Source organism: Convolutriloba macropyga, chromosome 8 (assembly GCF_964194025.1).
Source record: "Convolutriloba macropyga chromosome 8, txConMacr16.3, whole genome shotgun sequence".
NCBI classification, from domain to species: domain Eukaryota; kingdom Metazoa; phylum Xenacoelomorpha; order Acoela; family Convolutidae; genus Convolutriloba; species Convolutriloba macropyga.
In genome coordinates, this window is record NC_134475.1 from 45,468,600 (window position 1) to 45,484,871 (window position 16,272).

Here is a 16,272-nt window from a genome sequence, read left to right on the forward strand (position 1 = left end):
ATTTGAGCTTAATAAAACTGCTTATTAAAACCGCTTTAAACAGTATTACTTATAACAAAACACTTTTACTGCTACTCAACAATTTACGGAGAAGCTGCAGCAACAAAAAGAACTTCAAAATATAGTGTTAAAACGAAGCTGAGTTTCGCTACCACGGCTAACATTCTAAGCAGTTATAATGTTTTATCAATTTACTGTATCCCCAAACTAAGCAAATTTGGTAATTGCAACGAGAGCCGCATAAATTTTAACTGAAAAGAACTATAGGGCCGCTTCAAAGGGTACTAAATAGACCTTAAATTTAAAAATCGAACTCTAGGAACTGTCAACAGATTTTTCACTGAAAAAATTTAATGGGTCACTCCAATGGGTACTAGAAAAAATCTTAAAAATGGAACGCCAAGAAATTGCAATGAAGTCGGTCACTCAAAAGCTTAGAAACAAGAGATTTTTACAAATTTTTAAATTTCATTTTCAAATTTAAATTATAAAGATATACAACAGATGTTTATTACTTCAATTGCATTAAAATTTACTAGACATACTATGAAATAGACAGGAGTTAGCGTTCACTTTTCAGTGAGCAAATTGAGGAGGGCTTTCATTGCTGACAATGTCAGACAGTTTACGTCCATTAAACTTCTAATTCAATTGACATTTGCTTATCTTGAATTTTGATTACAAAAAAGCAGAAAAATTCAAACGAGTTTCTAAAGTTGGAAAGCCAGCAAGCGATTGAAAAATTGTTTATCTTGAATTTTAATTACAAAAAAGCAGAAAAATCCAAACGATTTTCTAAATTTGGAGCGCCAGCAAGCGATTGAAAAATTGTTTATCTTGAATTTTAATTACAAAAAAGCAGAGAAATTCAAACAATTTTCTAAAGTTGGATCGCCAGCAGGCGATTGAAAAATTTTAGACAAACGTATGAACATCAATTTGCCTGTATTTGCGTATTTTGAATTTGAACTTAATAATACTGCTCATAAATACTTTTTTTAAACAATATTACTTATAACAATACTTTTACTGCTACTCAACGCTTCACGGAGAAGTGGCAGCAACAAAAAGAACTTCAAAATATAGTCTTAAAATTAAGCTGAGTTTTGCTACCACGACTAACTTTCTTAGCAATTATAATGTTTTATCAAGTTACTGTATCCAAAAACTAAGCAACTTTGCTAATTGCAACGATAACCGCATAAATTTCAACTGAAAAGAACTATAGGGGTGCTTCAAAGTGTACTAATTAGATCTTAAATTTAAAAATCGAACTGTAGGAACTGTCAATAAAACCAGTGCCATGAAAAATTGAGAGATTGCCTTGAGTAATTTTAATTTTCACTTTCAAATATAATTTATAGAGATATCCATCTTTTATATGATTCTTTGCCCTGAAAAAGTTTAAACTTTAGCTTGCTCTGAATTCTATGGAAAAATCTTGAAAAAGATGAAAGTTAGCGTTCAATTTCGAATGAACCAATTGATGAACGATTTCATTGCCGCCAATGTCCGAAATTTCACGTCCATTTCAACTGCTAATTGAATTGACATTTGCTTATCTCAGCTGAAAAGAAAAACAAAGATTTTAGAGCAGTGTGGCAGCCACAGAGAGAGCCTTCAATGAAAACTAGTTGATTCTCGTTCCGAATACCACCGTTGCATATCTTGGTGGTCATACTTGGAGGGTACTAAATAGATCGTAAATTTAAAAATCGAACTCTAGGAACTGTCAACAGATTAGCGTTCAATTTTGAGTGAGCAAATTGAGGCAAGTTTTCATTGCTGCCAATATCAGACAATTTAGGTTCAGTTCAGCTTCTAATTTAATTGACATTTGTTCATCTTGAATTTTTTTAACTAAAAAGGCAAAAATATCCTTACAAGTTATTAAAATTGAAACTCTAGCACACGTTTGAAGACGAGCGTGTGAACATCAGTTTGCCTGTATTTGCATGTATTGAATTTGAATAATAATTTAAATTTGAAAATAATAATTCGATGAATTTAATCATAATAAATTGTTTCCAGAGATCAAAAAGAGCAAATACCTTAAAAATGTATATTTACATCGCGAAAAAATAGATATCACTCTTGGAGATTGCTATTAGGCCATGAATGCCTGTTTTGAAGTGTCTTGGAGCAGACGAGAAATGACTGTGGTAGTTGCTGATAAGAAAATTTTTGAATTTTGAAACGTTCGCTAGCGCTTCAACTTCAACGGGCAGCATACTAAAGAACTAAAGTTGGCACATCCATACAAATAGAATTACGCTTAAAATGCTTAAAATTTGTTTTCCTAAAAATTTCTCAAATCACACACATTTGACGTTATCGAGACCAAACCCGCCAGTAATGAATGCATTTAATTTTGTAATCTTAATTATTTTTCTGAAAAACGAAGATAACTGCATAATATAGATTTAAATCGCAATTCACTGCTAATTTCAGAAAAATTTGCTTTCCCGGGTTGACCACCATACAAGAAATTTACCATTTATAAAACGCCATGTATGGACTTTATGGAAACTTAAATTATTAAACATACAACGATCATAAAAATTTTTGAGTTTGACTGACATACAGTCCAAGGGGCCACTTGCAATTCCAAAACAACGTTTCTGAGCAGGAATTTCCAAAATTCTGTACTTTACTTTTATGGTGTCGTATTTACCATAAGACGCCTTAAAAATATTTATTTGAATAGATAAATTTAAATATAAATATATAAACGTTTATTTTCTCACACATCTCCTTTTGAAATGGATTAAAGTCGTGTGAAAGTAGATGACTCTGGCCGGATCATACTTGGCTTGAAAGAGGGCCAATTCGGATTAAATCTGGTCTAGCATTAAATTTAAGGAAGAGATTTAGAAATTGAGTTGAAAGATGCAATGTTTTTGCGATGAAAAACAATTTCACATCTTTTTTTATAAATCATACAATTTATTTCTAATTTAAACTGAAGTAATTTCTATTCAGATCAACCGGAAACATAAAAGCATACGTGATATTTCGGAAAGATATGAAGTAAAACCTTACTAACTTCAGTTCAAATGTGTATTTAACTCCTGGCGCGCTTAGTCCGTTGTTAGACACAAAATGGCGAACATCACTATCCAATCTGCGGCTAATCTGATTGGCTGTCAATACTCCCAATTGAGTGGAGTGTTGCTCATTGATGACTGTCATTATCTGGTAGTCAGATCCAAATTGAATGTCATCTCCATTTTCAGCCACAATCCAATCCAAAGAGATCGAGTCTGCAGTTGTAGAAAACTCGTTCAATGTCATTTTAGTACAGTTAACAGCATCCATTGAGTCACATCCTCTCACTAAAGGCACCGTCCAGTAGAAACTGAACCCGGAAGATACGGAAGAGGGCACTGAAAACAAGAACATACTGAACCTTTTAACCTTCAACGAAAACTAAAGCACATCCCATTCTGTCCAGAATGAGGTCACGCATTCAGTACACGTACAAGCTTTGGTTTGGCGAATACAGAACATTTCTTCATCTGCTTTCGCATATTTTACGCTGTCTAATTTACGCACTACGCAAAGCTTGGCCCGATACCATTCTGACGAGTCTGTGCTCCCAGCAATGTCCCAAGTCCAACTGGCTAATACCTGTCCTGGTGGCAGACTTTAACCTAATTGCGCCACCTGACCCAATACAGACCAACTTTGATTTGACCTACAAGGTTTATTGCTCAGAAAAGTAAACCCCGACCCTTACACAAAGCCTTGATTCAAGTGTACGCGATCTGTATGGCCTGATCAGAGGCTGAACTGTCTGATAAATAGCCTACATAGGAAGCGAAAACGGTGTGGGATAATGGGGGTTGCATTATAAGTCCATAAAATTCAAATATTCTGAAATTATCCTGGAAAAATGAACAAAGTTGTCTATTTCATTAGATTGTCATGAAGAATTGAAAGTTCCTCTTTGACATTAAAGATCTTTTAGAGTCACCTCAAAGGACTTTAACTCAAGGGCAAAAAATAGTTTACACTGACAATAAATTAGTTTACGAGAAACTAGTCAATCAGTGCTGTTAAAAATCACCCAGGTCTCGACCTCGACTCATGAAAAGACCTTAAAAGTTTATTGGGGCCAATATTGACTATAATTATACGATCCAGCGAGTAGTTAAAGTCCAGCTAAAGTCTTTTCATGGGTGAAGCTAGAGTCTTTTCGTAACCAATTAGAGTCGAGCAAGATCTTTTCTTGTTGATCCACGATTAGTCTTTTCATAAGTCTGCTTTTTTTGAGAATCCGCACCTTTTATTAACAATTCAAAGAATTTGAATTGTATTGGTGCGATGTCTTTTTTCAAGATCTGTTCACACATTTTCATGATTTCTGAAGTCAAATTGGAGTAGTGATTTTGGTCACGTCGAAACAGGAAGTAGAGCAAAAAGCGCGTGTTTTCAGGTGTGAATTTTTTCAATCTAAATTTAAATTTAGATTGAGAATACGGTGTTTGAACAAAATTTCGCTTTATCGCTAGTGCTTTTTTGCTCACATGCGGCAACTTCACATTGATTTTTACTGTTTTTTTCGACTTTTTGATCGAATTTTTCTCTGAATGGTTTTCCCAATCCATTCATAGTTCATTCTGGGCCTAGATTTTTGTTTGAACCAAATTTTTCATATTTCCTAGTGTTTTTTTATTCACATGCGGCATTATGGCACTGATTTTCAGTTTTTTTTTAATTTTTTTGATCTATTTTTTTAGAAATGGTTTTCGTAATTCACTCATAGTCCGGTCTGGGTCTAGATGTTGTTTAGTCAATGAAAATTCTTTGAATTGTACTTCAGGGCATGTCATTTTTTTCCTGCTTCTCTACATAAAGAAGCAGCATTGGAGCAGGACTATACATCTTTGCACCAGAGCAGTCCAAAAAGAAATTTGTCAACTCTCTGATAGCTGGAGAATATTACCCAATTACTTGATTGAATGAAACCAGGTAGCTTAAGTGCAATGGCGTTATGTTGCGTTATTTAATTTGTTTTCCCTGCAAAAATTATAAACTCTCTTTTTTCAAAACAATGCAGATTTTTGAGGGTTTTGCCGTTTTTCAGAATAATAAAGGATGAAAGAGCATAAACGTTCACTACGTTATAAGCTATAGTTAGCGAAAAGGTTGCACGTAAAATTTTTGGGCAAAAAGTTATTGAGACCTATGAAAAAGACAAATGGTGGACACATGAAAAGACTTTGCTCGACGTTAAATGGTTATGAAAAATTATGAAACAGGCTAATGGTGGACACATGAAAAGACCTTGCTCGTCTTTGACTAGTTATGGAAAGACTAATGGTGGACCCATGAAAAGACCTTGCTAGAATCCAATTGGTTGTGAAAAGACTAATGATAGACCCATGAAGAGACATTACTCGACTTCAATTGGTTAAGAAAAGACTGTAGCTGGACCCTTTTTTGAGACTAACTAAACCCTTTTTCTGCAAACATTGGGTCGAGTTGAAGTCCAGATCTAATTTTTGGTCTTAAAGTCCATCTAAAATCCTTTCATAGTTCAAATGAGTCGAGTATGGTCTTTTCATAAGTCTGTACCTGGACCACGGTAGCCACTCATTGCTGATAGTTATGAAATAGTACGTTGTCCACAAAGAACCAAGCATAAAAAACAGCAAAGTTACTGTTTTGATGTTTGCGACTATATAAGCAATCAGGCAAGACCAAAAATATGAGTGAGAACTAGCTTATAAATGAACTTTGAAAACTAAGCACGAACTTTTGACGAGAAATAATTTTTGCCACTTGAATAAAAATGGGGGATGCAATGACTTTTCCGGTGAAAGGCCACTTGATTTTTTTCTTGTCTGATCAAAACCTTCTCTTAAAAGTGACTTCAAAATCCGCAGGAAGATTGTTATACCGAAAAGTAAGATACCTAACGCTGAATATGAATTGAACATTTTATTTAAACTAAAAGTAAGGGAGTTTCACTTTTCTTGTATATTACTTTTCCTGTCGATTACTATTTTTAAAAAGAAATCCGTATCCAATTGAACATAATTGATTGAAATGGCCTCAAAAGATTGTACGAAACAAGCACTATAGTTGGGCACCGTTCTTTTTCAAATCCCATCAGCTAAAATATCACTTTGATTTTTTTTAAAAAAAAAACATTTTTTCCCGACCGCTCCTCAACAAGCCGTTCAAATACAGCGCAATTCGAATTCATTAATTCTTGAAAAACTAGTCCCACAGCCTTGACGCGATAAAAGGCCTCGTATTGGCGAGCGCTGAAATTGCACCGACACTTCGACCTTGGCTGCGAACTAATTCAGACCTGTTGGTGACGTTCTGTAGTGTTGATTTTTCAAACAGACTCACCTGAGTCAACTCCAAGCAGTCTTGTATCTGTGACGATGAGTTCGCATAGTCTGATTCCTCTGTTGTGATTGTATGCTTTGCACCACCCCTCTCTCAGACAGAAGAGACCACACCTCCTCCCACTCCCCACATTCCCATGTACACCCCCTACCAGTTCCACCATCTCTCGTCTGTCTAGCCATGGCTCCACTTCAAACTGCACCAGAGCGGTCAGCCTGAAATTGGCAGGTATTTTTTTCTGGTTCAAAGACCCCCATTGTGGAATTATTATCGTGTTAGTCTCTCATATATGGGAGAGGCTGAAATGTGAGAGTTTGCCCCCCTATTTACAAAAATTGACGATTTCTTGTCTTGCGTTTGAAACAAGAACATAATGACGACTCTTTTACGGTTTAAAACAGAACAAACCAACGATTTCTTGCTTTTTAAAGCAAACTTATTGTTATTTTCCTTCGCTTGAAATGGACAATTTTGCGATTCGTGAAGAGGGCTATAACGCTTCAATTGTAAATATGTATTTCCTGTCTTTGTATTGACACTAATTCTACAAATGTTTTTGTCTGTGAAAGCATTGTGTTAAAAAAGCTCTTATAATTATCAAAACAAAAACAAAGAGTTGAAAAAACTTCTTTAAAGTCCGCTCTTTTTTATGGCAAGGAAAGTTTTACACAATGCATTTTGTTTCAGCGGCTTCAAACCTGTCGGGGATATTACATTTTTGCACAGTTAGCTTTTGTGATCTGAATAATCCGCTATACAGTAGAGTACAGTTACATTACCTGACACTCAGTTTTCTTTCCAATGATTAATCCTTCAAATTGACTCACTTAAACAACTTGTTTAAGTCTCCTTTAAACAAAGCCAGTTTTGTCAGCCCTTTTCTCATAAAAAAGTCTTACTTTTATAATCAGCAGTGAATTAACAGATCTCTTTGTGACCTTGGGGATATTTGTCGATTGCATAGAGCGTTGAACATGATCGCAGACTGACAATACCTTCGTAGTATTTGAGCACGTTCACAAAACAGGAAGCAGTATATGAGAAACCTGATCAGATCTAATTATTCCTGAAGCTTCATTTGGCTTGAATTGCAAAGCCTTTGCAGCTATGTTTTGACAATGAGACGTGAACCTCCCAAATTTCTTTGCTCAGAACGCTCAGAACAAAAAATTATCTATAATATCCGATTCCCGATATTGCTGAAATTGCCTTGTCAGGAGAAGTTTTAAATGGCTCAATTTCATAGAGTCTCAGATTGGGCGTTTAACCACTGTAGCTATGAACATACTGTACCAATCTGGCCAATTGTTCAGGTTTATATCGTAACCGTTCAACTCCAGCTTTGGTATATTACCTCAAGCTGATAGTTTCATCGTAAGACAGCCCCCTCGGGAAGCGTCTTTGTTTTCAACACTTTCTGAATAATCACCTGATTTTTGATATTTCAAGAAAAGACAGTGTCTGTCCATTTTACGGCTTAATTTGAATCGACTTGGGTTTCCATCTGATGTTGTCAATTTTACTGGTCAGAACTAAGTCTTCTTTGTTTTTTGTGAATGTTTATTTTAACCCTCGTTTTCTTTAGTCAAATGGCTTGTGTTGTTTTGTTCTGCATCCTGTGCAAGTTGCGTTCCTTCGCTTATATAAGCAAAGTGATAAACGTTAAGCTTCCTCTGTACTCCCTTGCTTGCCTTAGTGTTTCGTCGACAAAGTTTTTGGGCAGGTTTCTAGTTTCTTTCGACAATGTAGTTGGTTGGAGATTTTCATTTGAAGAATGTGGGTAATCTGGGATAAAAGATATCTAGCTGCTTGATCTGAATCGTCGATGGTTTTTGGTGTAAAAGTATTTCAATAAATCTTGATACTTCTTTTTCCATTTGTTAGTTGTCGACTGAGTCTATTCTATGTTGATTTTGGTTGAAATGTTTGATTGTTGTTCGTTTTACTTGTTTCTTTTAAATAGGGATCTCACTTCAATCTTTTTATTGAGTTATTTGTTTTTCCTTGCTGATTTGCACTTACGATTCCTCGAATTTTTTGTTTTATTTAGCGCTTGGCAACCTTGGCACTCTCCTCGGTAAAGTAAAATCTGTTGGTTTTTCTTGATAGGAATCAGAGCAACAAATAAAACGGCTATTTTCGGACTAATGACCTGCTTTACGTCACCCCGTTTGTTCAAGATGTGAGTATTTTACTTTTTTGGCATTAAATTTTGGTGAATCTAAATGTAGAACCATTACACTGTAGAGAACTGCTGAATTTATTTATACTCAATTGGTCAAAATTACTCTGAGTGCAGCTTTGCCGATTTGACCAATTTGATCTTCCGCAGAATATTAAATTGGTTACATGTTGAATGAATGAAAACTTTATCAAATATTTGTTAGTTGGTTGAAGTAGAAATAAAAAAAACCATTTTAACTTGATTAGTACTCAACCCTTTTTAATAGGCTGCACTATCAACTAGAATGCAACAAATTGGAGAAGTGGGGTAACAAGTTTTGGCCAGTGAATAAAAACTTTATAATGAATAGTGATAGAATTGATTTTGTCTGCATTCAAGTCTCCTCTTAGCCTCAAAAACACCAATATGAAATTACTCCGTGCTTTGCTAAACCCAAGGCAAAAATTTGATTTTGTTTATTGTTCTTCTTTCTGTTTGTGCAAACTTAGGAAATTTGTTCCTCATAGTCAAAAGATGAACGGGAATATCAAATTTATTTCTTTTTTCAAAAACAAATTTAAGTTAAACTGTACAACCTAGGAGTAAACTGTAAACTTAGTGGATTTACAGAAAGAAGACACAGTATCAAATAAATTTATTGCTCAAAGTACTTTGTTTTAGTATATACTGTATGTCGGTTCAATGAGACGAAAATTGCTATTTTTAACTGGTCTTTGTAAATCAATCTTTAGTTAAACTAATAGGCACGTGGTTTTACATGTCAAAGTTTCAGCTGGGATTGGGCGTAGATAAAGATGTCGACAGCTTTTGAACAGGTTTCTTAATGTTGCTTTGATATCGTAGTTTTGGTTCCAATGAAGGTTTTGTAAATCTGTGGAACATTTGTCGAATATTCTTTACCAACAACATTTCTCCGCCAGAAACAGTAAACTTTTTAATGTTGTTTCTTAATTTTGGCATACGCGGCAATACTGATTTTTTAACCCTGGACGTAGTCGGAATTTGATTTTGAGTTTCACTCAGTGTTTTGATTTTTCCCTACCTATAATAATTACTATCGATACATTCTGAAAAATCGTTAGTGAATCGTTTGGGCTTCGGTTGAGTGTAGCATTAAATTCTGCTGCTCGTTCTTTTTCAATTCAACTGGTATCTTTGGACTAAAACGAGTTAGTTGTCTTTATTTGATAACGTCAACACCGACTTTTCTTGAATCCCTACCCAGCACAGCCATTCTTTTACATCTAAAAATCATTGATTATTGAGAGCAATAAACAGATTAGGTGGCTGGATAAGAAGCTCAGTTGTTCAATAAAATGCTCATTTGATTTGTCTTTTTTTCAGGATCATTAATATAATGAGTTTTGGATGAAATTTTGGCAAATTGATGCAGAAGAGTGCTCAAACAGGTCCTAGAAAAGCAAACTGCTATTATTTGCAGCTAAAGAATGTACAGTGTTTATCCGATTCAGGGAATTTCATGTTGAAAGGATTATGAAAGTGACATGAGTTAGAGGGTTTCACATTAAAAGACATAGACGTTTTTAATACCGAGAACTTCATGCTATAATCATGAATTTTTCCACAATTTTGGTTAGTTCATCGGAAATTTAAGAATGCTTTCATTATTCACTGCGCTTTCTGGAAATTGCCGCCATTCATTCATAGCAATCTGTAGAGCCCAAAACTCGGGTTTTAGAAAAAATTATCTTAAGAAGGCAAATCTAATTGAGCCTAAATAGATTTAAAACTGTGAACGCCAGCTCAAAAAGATGAAGCAGTAGGAAATGCGAGTCGGATGATAAAGAAAGTTTAAATAAAGTTTAACACCAGTAAATTTTTATTGTTTAATAAGTGTTCCAATTGACCAAACATCTTATCAGTTTTAACCAGACACTGATCCCTCACCGGTATAACTGTAGCTTGAAAAATTTCAAAAATTACAATTATTTTGAAAACATTTTTCCGCAAGACTTGGAGGTATTATGCGTATTTATAAGCCATAAAGATGAGAACTGAAACAACCAAAATGAAGAAAATTATTTTACCACTAAGCTTTCGAAACAAATTAGAATTGAGCTGACTTTTCCCTGATGGATATGGTCATGTTGCGGAAACATATTCTATATTATCGCGAATAAAATTCCGACGAGAAGTTAAAAAAGTATCCTTCAGAATTTTGGCCCCAGATTTGTGTAAGAATACATGAATTACGGCCATTAAACGAACCAAAGAGGCTCGGTAATGTGCATTCCCACATGATGTTCCGACCCCGCCCATTCATGTTTTGATTTAATAGTCTACCAAATGAGGAAGAGAAGAAAAGGTTCAAAAAATCACACTTCTTCCGACAAAAAAATAAAAAAATTATGCTGAATTAGAGAGCCGATGAAACTTGAGAGTACTCGACAGGACACACAAAAACAAATAATAGCAAACAATAATTACAACCAGAAGTCGATGACTATATTTAACAGACAGAAAATAACAAAATGAAAAGAAATCCGATAAAACCCACTCTGAACAAATCAACCTTTACTTCGTTAGATGATAATTGGATAAGATATAAGTCCTCTCAATAATGCGAGTCGGTGACAGGCCAACAAAGAAGAGCAAATAGTACAAAGTTCAAAAAAACTTTTCTCTTTTTGGAACCAACCAGTTTCAAACTGATTGAAATCACTTCGTATCAACTCGGCTCAATAGGAAGGCTAAATTATACGTCGTAAAAATCAATTGAGATTTATCGTTATCCGTATTATGTCGGACGACAGTAAAAAAAAGCAAAACCGAAACAAAAAAAAATTGAACAAGAACACGCTGCAGCAACCATTAAAACCACAGGTTTTTCATGGAGAAATATAAACAAGGTTAATTTTTCCCTCTCTTAACGCCAATCTGGTCAACCCATTGTTGTCACAATGTGGAAAAGTGACAAAAACCTCAGTATGAGAATATATTCAAAAATCAAACTTCTCTTATGAAAATGCGTAGAAGCAAACCCAAGAAATCTTTAGTTTAAAATCAAACTATTATAAATGTTGATATTTTATACTGAAAATAAGATGGAATTTGTTGTTACAAAGACCAAGCTACAAAAATGAAATATTTTCCAAGTTCAAACAAACCACGAGCTTTCAAACAAACCAAGAGCAGAAAGTTCATATCCAACAGCAACATTATTGGTTAGAGAAACAGCAGATTGATGACCTCTGTCAATTATAAGACTTATTTACTTGTCGACACGAATGAGAGCGACAAAACTGTTTTCTTTAGAAAAAAATTAATTGAGTCATTGAAACAGTTAGCTAATAATTGAAATCAGGAGACGGATTTGTTGGAACAATTGTAGAAGCAAGGAAGGCTGTTGATTGTCATATATATGCCAAACGTCAACATAAAGGACGACGTTTAGAGACAAAAACAGAAAAAACCCAGTAAATTTTGGATGCGCAACCGTTAAAACTATAGGCTATTCACTGAAGTCGTCAAACACTTTCACTCATTTCTTCATGGCCAGTGGGAAATATCGTTGATGTGATAACTTCAAAGAAAAAAGAACAACAAACAACTCCAAATACATAGAAAAATTTTTTTTTATTTAAGAAAATTGATTGAAAGCTATTAAAACTTTTAGCTCAAATCCATGATCAGTAATTAGATTTGTTTTAACGTCTTTTGAAGTAATTAGGATTTTCGGTTGACATCAATCTGCAGTACAAAAACGAAAAGAATCATAATTACAGGCAAAGACTAAAAAACAATAAGTTTTGTGAAAGAACGGCTTCGCAATTGTTAAAGCTTTCATCTATTCTTGGAAGTTATTAAAAAACTGTATTTTTCGAATTCTTTTAATGCCAAATGGAGCTCTACCTAATACGATTAGTTGAAGAGGGAGTAATTAACAACCTCAAATATAGAAAAATATGCAAAAACTAACAAAACTTTTATGAAATTTCATAGTAAGAGATCCAGAAAAACATTATTTGAATATGATACAACAAAAAAGAGTTTTTTTCCTTCACGTGGAATACATTTTGCCCTGCAAAAATTGAGGATAAGCTACATGTGGACAGAAATAAGATCAAAAAATGACAAATTTAGAAGATTTACTATTATTCTCTTTAATCAAATATATTCAAAATTATAAGAGGCATTAGAGAACATCTGAAAGCATTTTTTAGGCTCACCCTCAGCTCATTAGGAACCCAATGTAATCGTGAATTATTAAAACATAGTCATCAGGCTGCAAAAATTATGAGAAATGAATAAAAACAAAAAGAAGTTATTTAAATTTCACCAAAACACTTTGTCAAGGCCATCATAAATATGAATTTTTCTCTGAAGACATATTTATATTCACATGTCTTTATTTTGGTGTAAATATAATTTTTGGGTGGGCCCGGATTTGAAATAATTATTGTCAGTAATCAACATAAAAAATACAAAACGCAAAAAAAAATGTTGAAAAAGACGCGCCCTACTATTATTACTGATTGTAAGAATCCATGATGAGTTCAAACCTAGCCCTTAGTTTTTCCAGCGTCCAACAAAAACATTTCATTATTCCATATGTTTGCAAAATAGGTCAATTAGCAAATCAAAAATTTGAATAAACCACAAATAAATCATGCACTTCGTATATTTATTAGGTTTAATTTTTGAAAATCTGGCAAATCTTTAATTCAAGAAAACTCCTTTAGGAAGCAAACGTACAGCTATTTTTTGGAGCTTTCAAGAAAGCTTTTGGCAGCAAATGTTACGTCTGTACTTCCCGCAAATTTAAATGAAGTAGGAAACAAAAGCTTATTTGGAGCCATTTTTGATTCGAAAAAAGTATCAAATTCCAAAAACTTAGAAAAAATTTTCGCCAAAAAACTCGGATAAAGCAAACCGTAAAACCAATAACATTTTCTTTAAAAATAATAACAAGAATTAGCAAAATTGACGAAATTTTGGTCAAAAATACCTGAAAATGTGAATAAAAACAACGGAATTCAATCTACTTTTCTCAAAAGTCTAAACCTCGATAACTCCCTGCAAAAAAAATGAAAAAATTTTTTAGCATCATATTTTAACGAGCCTTCTAGTGATACCAATCTCAAGCCAAAATTGTGTGAAAAAAACATTTGAGTGCATAATTCCTCCCCTCACAAGTGGGTCGAAACAAATGGTGGTGAGTTGAATGATCTGAATGAAATGAGTTTTTAATTCATCCTAACTGCAATTTGCCGTTCTTCTGAATTAATATTTGTTTTTTGTTGCATCTTTGCTATTCTTTTATCATTTTTCTCGTTGAAAATTAGTAAAATTGTTCAAACCGTGAAAACTGTTATTTATATCTTGCAGAAAGTCTTACATTTTTTACTAGTTTTCACAATGTAATTGCCCTGAATTTTTATTGACCAAATTCGATAAGTAATTATTTGAGTGCAAATTCAGGGACTTAATTGTTTTAGTTAAGAAGATATGGTTAATTTCAAAACCTCCTTTAATACACAATTAGTAATGAGTGAGACATTTCTGGAATTAATCTAAAATTGAGTTTTCTTTCATTTCGATCTCATTGACACAATCTTAGTTATGAGATATTTTAACTTTTAACAAATGTGACGCTTGGAGAGGAGTTACTTATGGGCATGAAAATTAGTTAAAAAGCATTGTCAGTATTCTCCAGACTAGCTTCAAAAACCCTCGAAAACTATTGTCGTATATCTCCAATCTGTAACCAAATTTGAACTAAATTGCGAACTAACAAATTTTCGTACACACGCTTATAACCCTGCTCTTAAAATAAAATTATGAAAAATAGTTAAAAGATGAAAAATTTTACTCGACAGACCCGAAATTGGTCACGCAACGAATTGTAAATATAGTGAACTCCTAACAAGGATGAGGTCTGTAGCCCACTTGGGACGCACTTTGTTCGAGACACACATGAGTTCAGGACATGCGATCTGGTGCAACTCTGGTTTCAACATTTCGGTTGCGACATTCTGAGTTTCGCCCAAATGTGAGTTTGGTCCAGCACATACCCAAATTCCGGCCCGTTTGGTTTTTTTAGTCTGTTATGTCAAAACGAGACAAATGACCAGTGGAAATCGGTCGCTCGCTTAAACACTCTTTCTTTACCGCTTGCTTTAAATCTTGAACTGTATGTTTTTAGATCAAAATTGATTCTTGAAGAAAGTTTAACTCTGTATCTTTTGTTCTTGAATAACACTATCAATGATTTATATGACAATGAATTCCACAACTTCGATGGAATGTGATGTCAACTTGGAAGTGGACAAAAAATTGCTGAGCTACATAGATGCTGTGCCTTGTGAGGAAAGCAGAAAAGCGTTTCACAAAATGGCGGTATTTTTAAAGAAAAATCAATTGAAGATGACGCCAGGTATGCACACTTGCAAAATTTAATTGCAGATATTAACGAGAAGGTTCGCGAGCAACAAAGATACAGCTCCAAAGATTCACTGATCATAAAGAATCCCACTTCAATACTAGAAAAATGGGAACTGGAGAACTTTTTGAAAACATTAAAAACTTTTACAAAAACTTTTCAAATTGAGATATCGTTGAAAGTAATCTGAAAGCATGTCACGTGCTACCCACGAAACGTGTACTGCCGGGTAATGTTATGCCCCCTGCGATTTTAAAATTCGTGCAGTTTTATGTAAAGGATGAAGTTTACAAACTCAGAAGACTACTCAGAGCAGATTTTAAAAATAAACGCTACTTAGCTAACCTTGTGAATGGTAAACTGATTTATATCATTGAGCGCTTGCCTCCTATTGAAACTATGGTCAATTTTGCAGCTGAAGACATGAGCTTTGTAACTTCAAATTGTGTGCAGTGTCTGTTCTTTGTTCTGATCCCAGCGACCCGAATTGCATCAAAAAAAAAGTTTGTACCTGTAAAAAGCATTGAAGATCTGAATCAACTTCAGTACCTTGTGGTAAAGAAAATTAGAATGATTAAATATTCGGAAGAAATATGACTCGCACCCCCTAATCCTTTCAAGAGGAAATCCATTGCAGTAAATGACGGAAGTGTGGATGAAACCAAAGATATCAAATCACCCTCAGATATGAAACTATTTGAAGTTACAGTGTCTGTTGATAGTGTTCAACCTGTTAAATAACTATACTCAAGTTATTTTTTTAAGATTCTAATTCTCTTGTTACGTTGAAACATTGAATTTGTAAAAAATTCTGTTCTTTTAACTTCATGAAAGACTGATTTATGATTATTGAAGTGAAATAAATTTCAGTCTGTTGCATTGTTATTGATTAATTGACAGCCTAGAATTTGTTCAAGAAATGGCGCAATTCAAAAATGAAATAAAATTTTCAATTTTTCCCCCGATTTATCTCATTTCAATCTTTTTTAATTTTCAATTCTCACATTTTTTCTTCTTTTCTTTTTTTCTTTCAATTTTATCCCTTTTTCTGGTCGCTTATCTTCTCTGTAAGTTCTTGGGCCCTGCATGCAAAATTTAGATTTTCTTAAACCGTTCTTAACTCAGAACTATCAGTCAGAACGTTACATGTTGCAATTTTCTACATTAAGTGATAGTGAATTACACCACAAACAGTCTCTTATCTTAAAAAAACGGTTTAATAGATGAGATTGTCCGCAGACAGTAAACTAAGAACTTGGAAGAAAAACAAAAAAAACCTTTTAAAAGTGTTTGTTTGTCTAAGGTGAAGAGTTTGCAA

At 33.9% G+C, this 16,272-nt stretch overlaps 1 protein-coding gene across 1 annotated transcript in view; it reads right to left on the reverse strand.

Moving 5' to 3' along the window:
• The window catches only part of LOC142345073 (uncharacterized), a 58,019-nt gene that overhangs the window by 33,246 nt on the left and 8,501 nt on the right, over window positions 1-16,272 (reverse strand). Inside the window, exons 2-3 of the mRNA XM_075397156.1 lie at window positions 6,367-6,581; window positions 3,047-3,386 (exon numbers count right to left, since the gene is read on the reverse strand). Of these exons, the coding sequence (XP_075253271.1) occupies window positions 3,047-3,386; window positions 6,367-6,581 (555 nt within the window). The remainder of the gene's footprint in view (window positions 1-3,046; window positions 3,387-6,366; window positions 6,582-16,272) is intronic.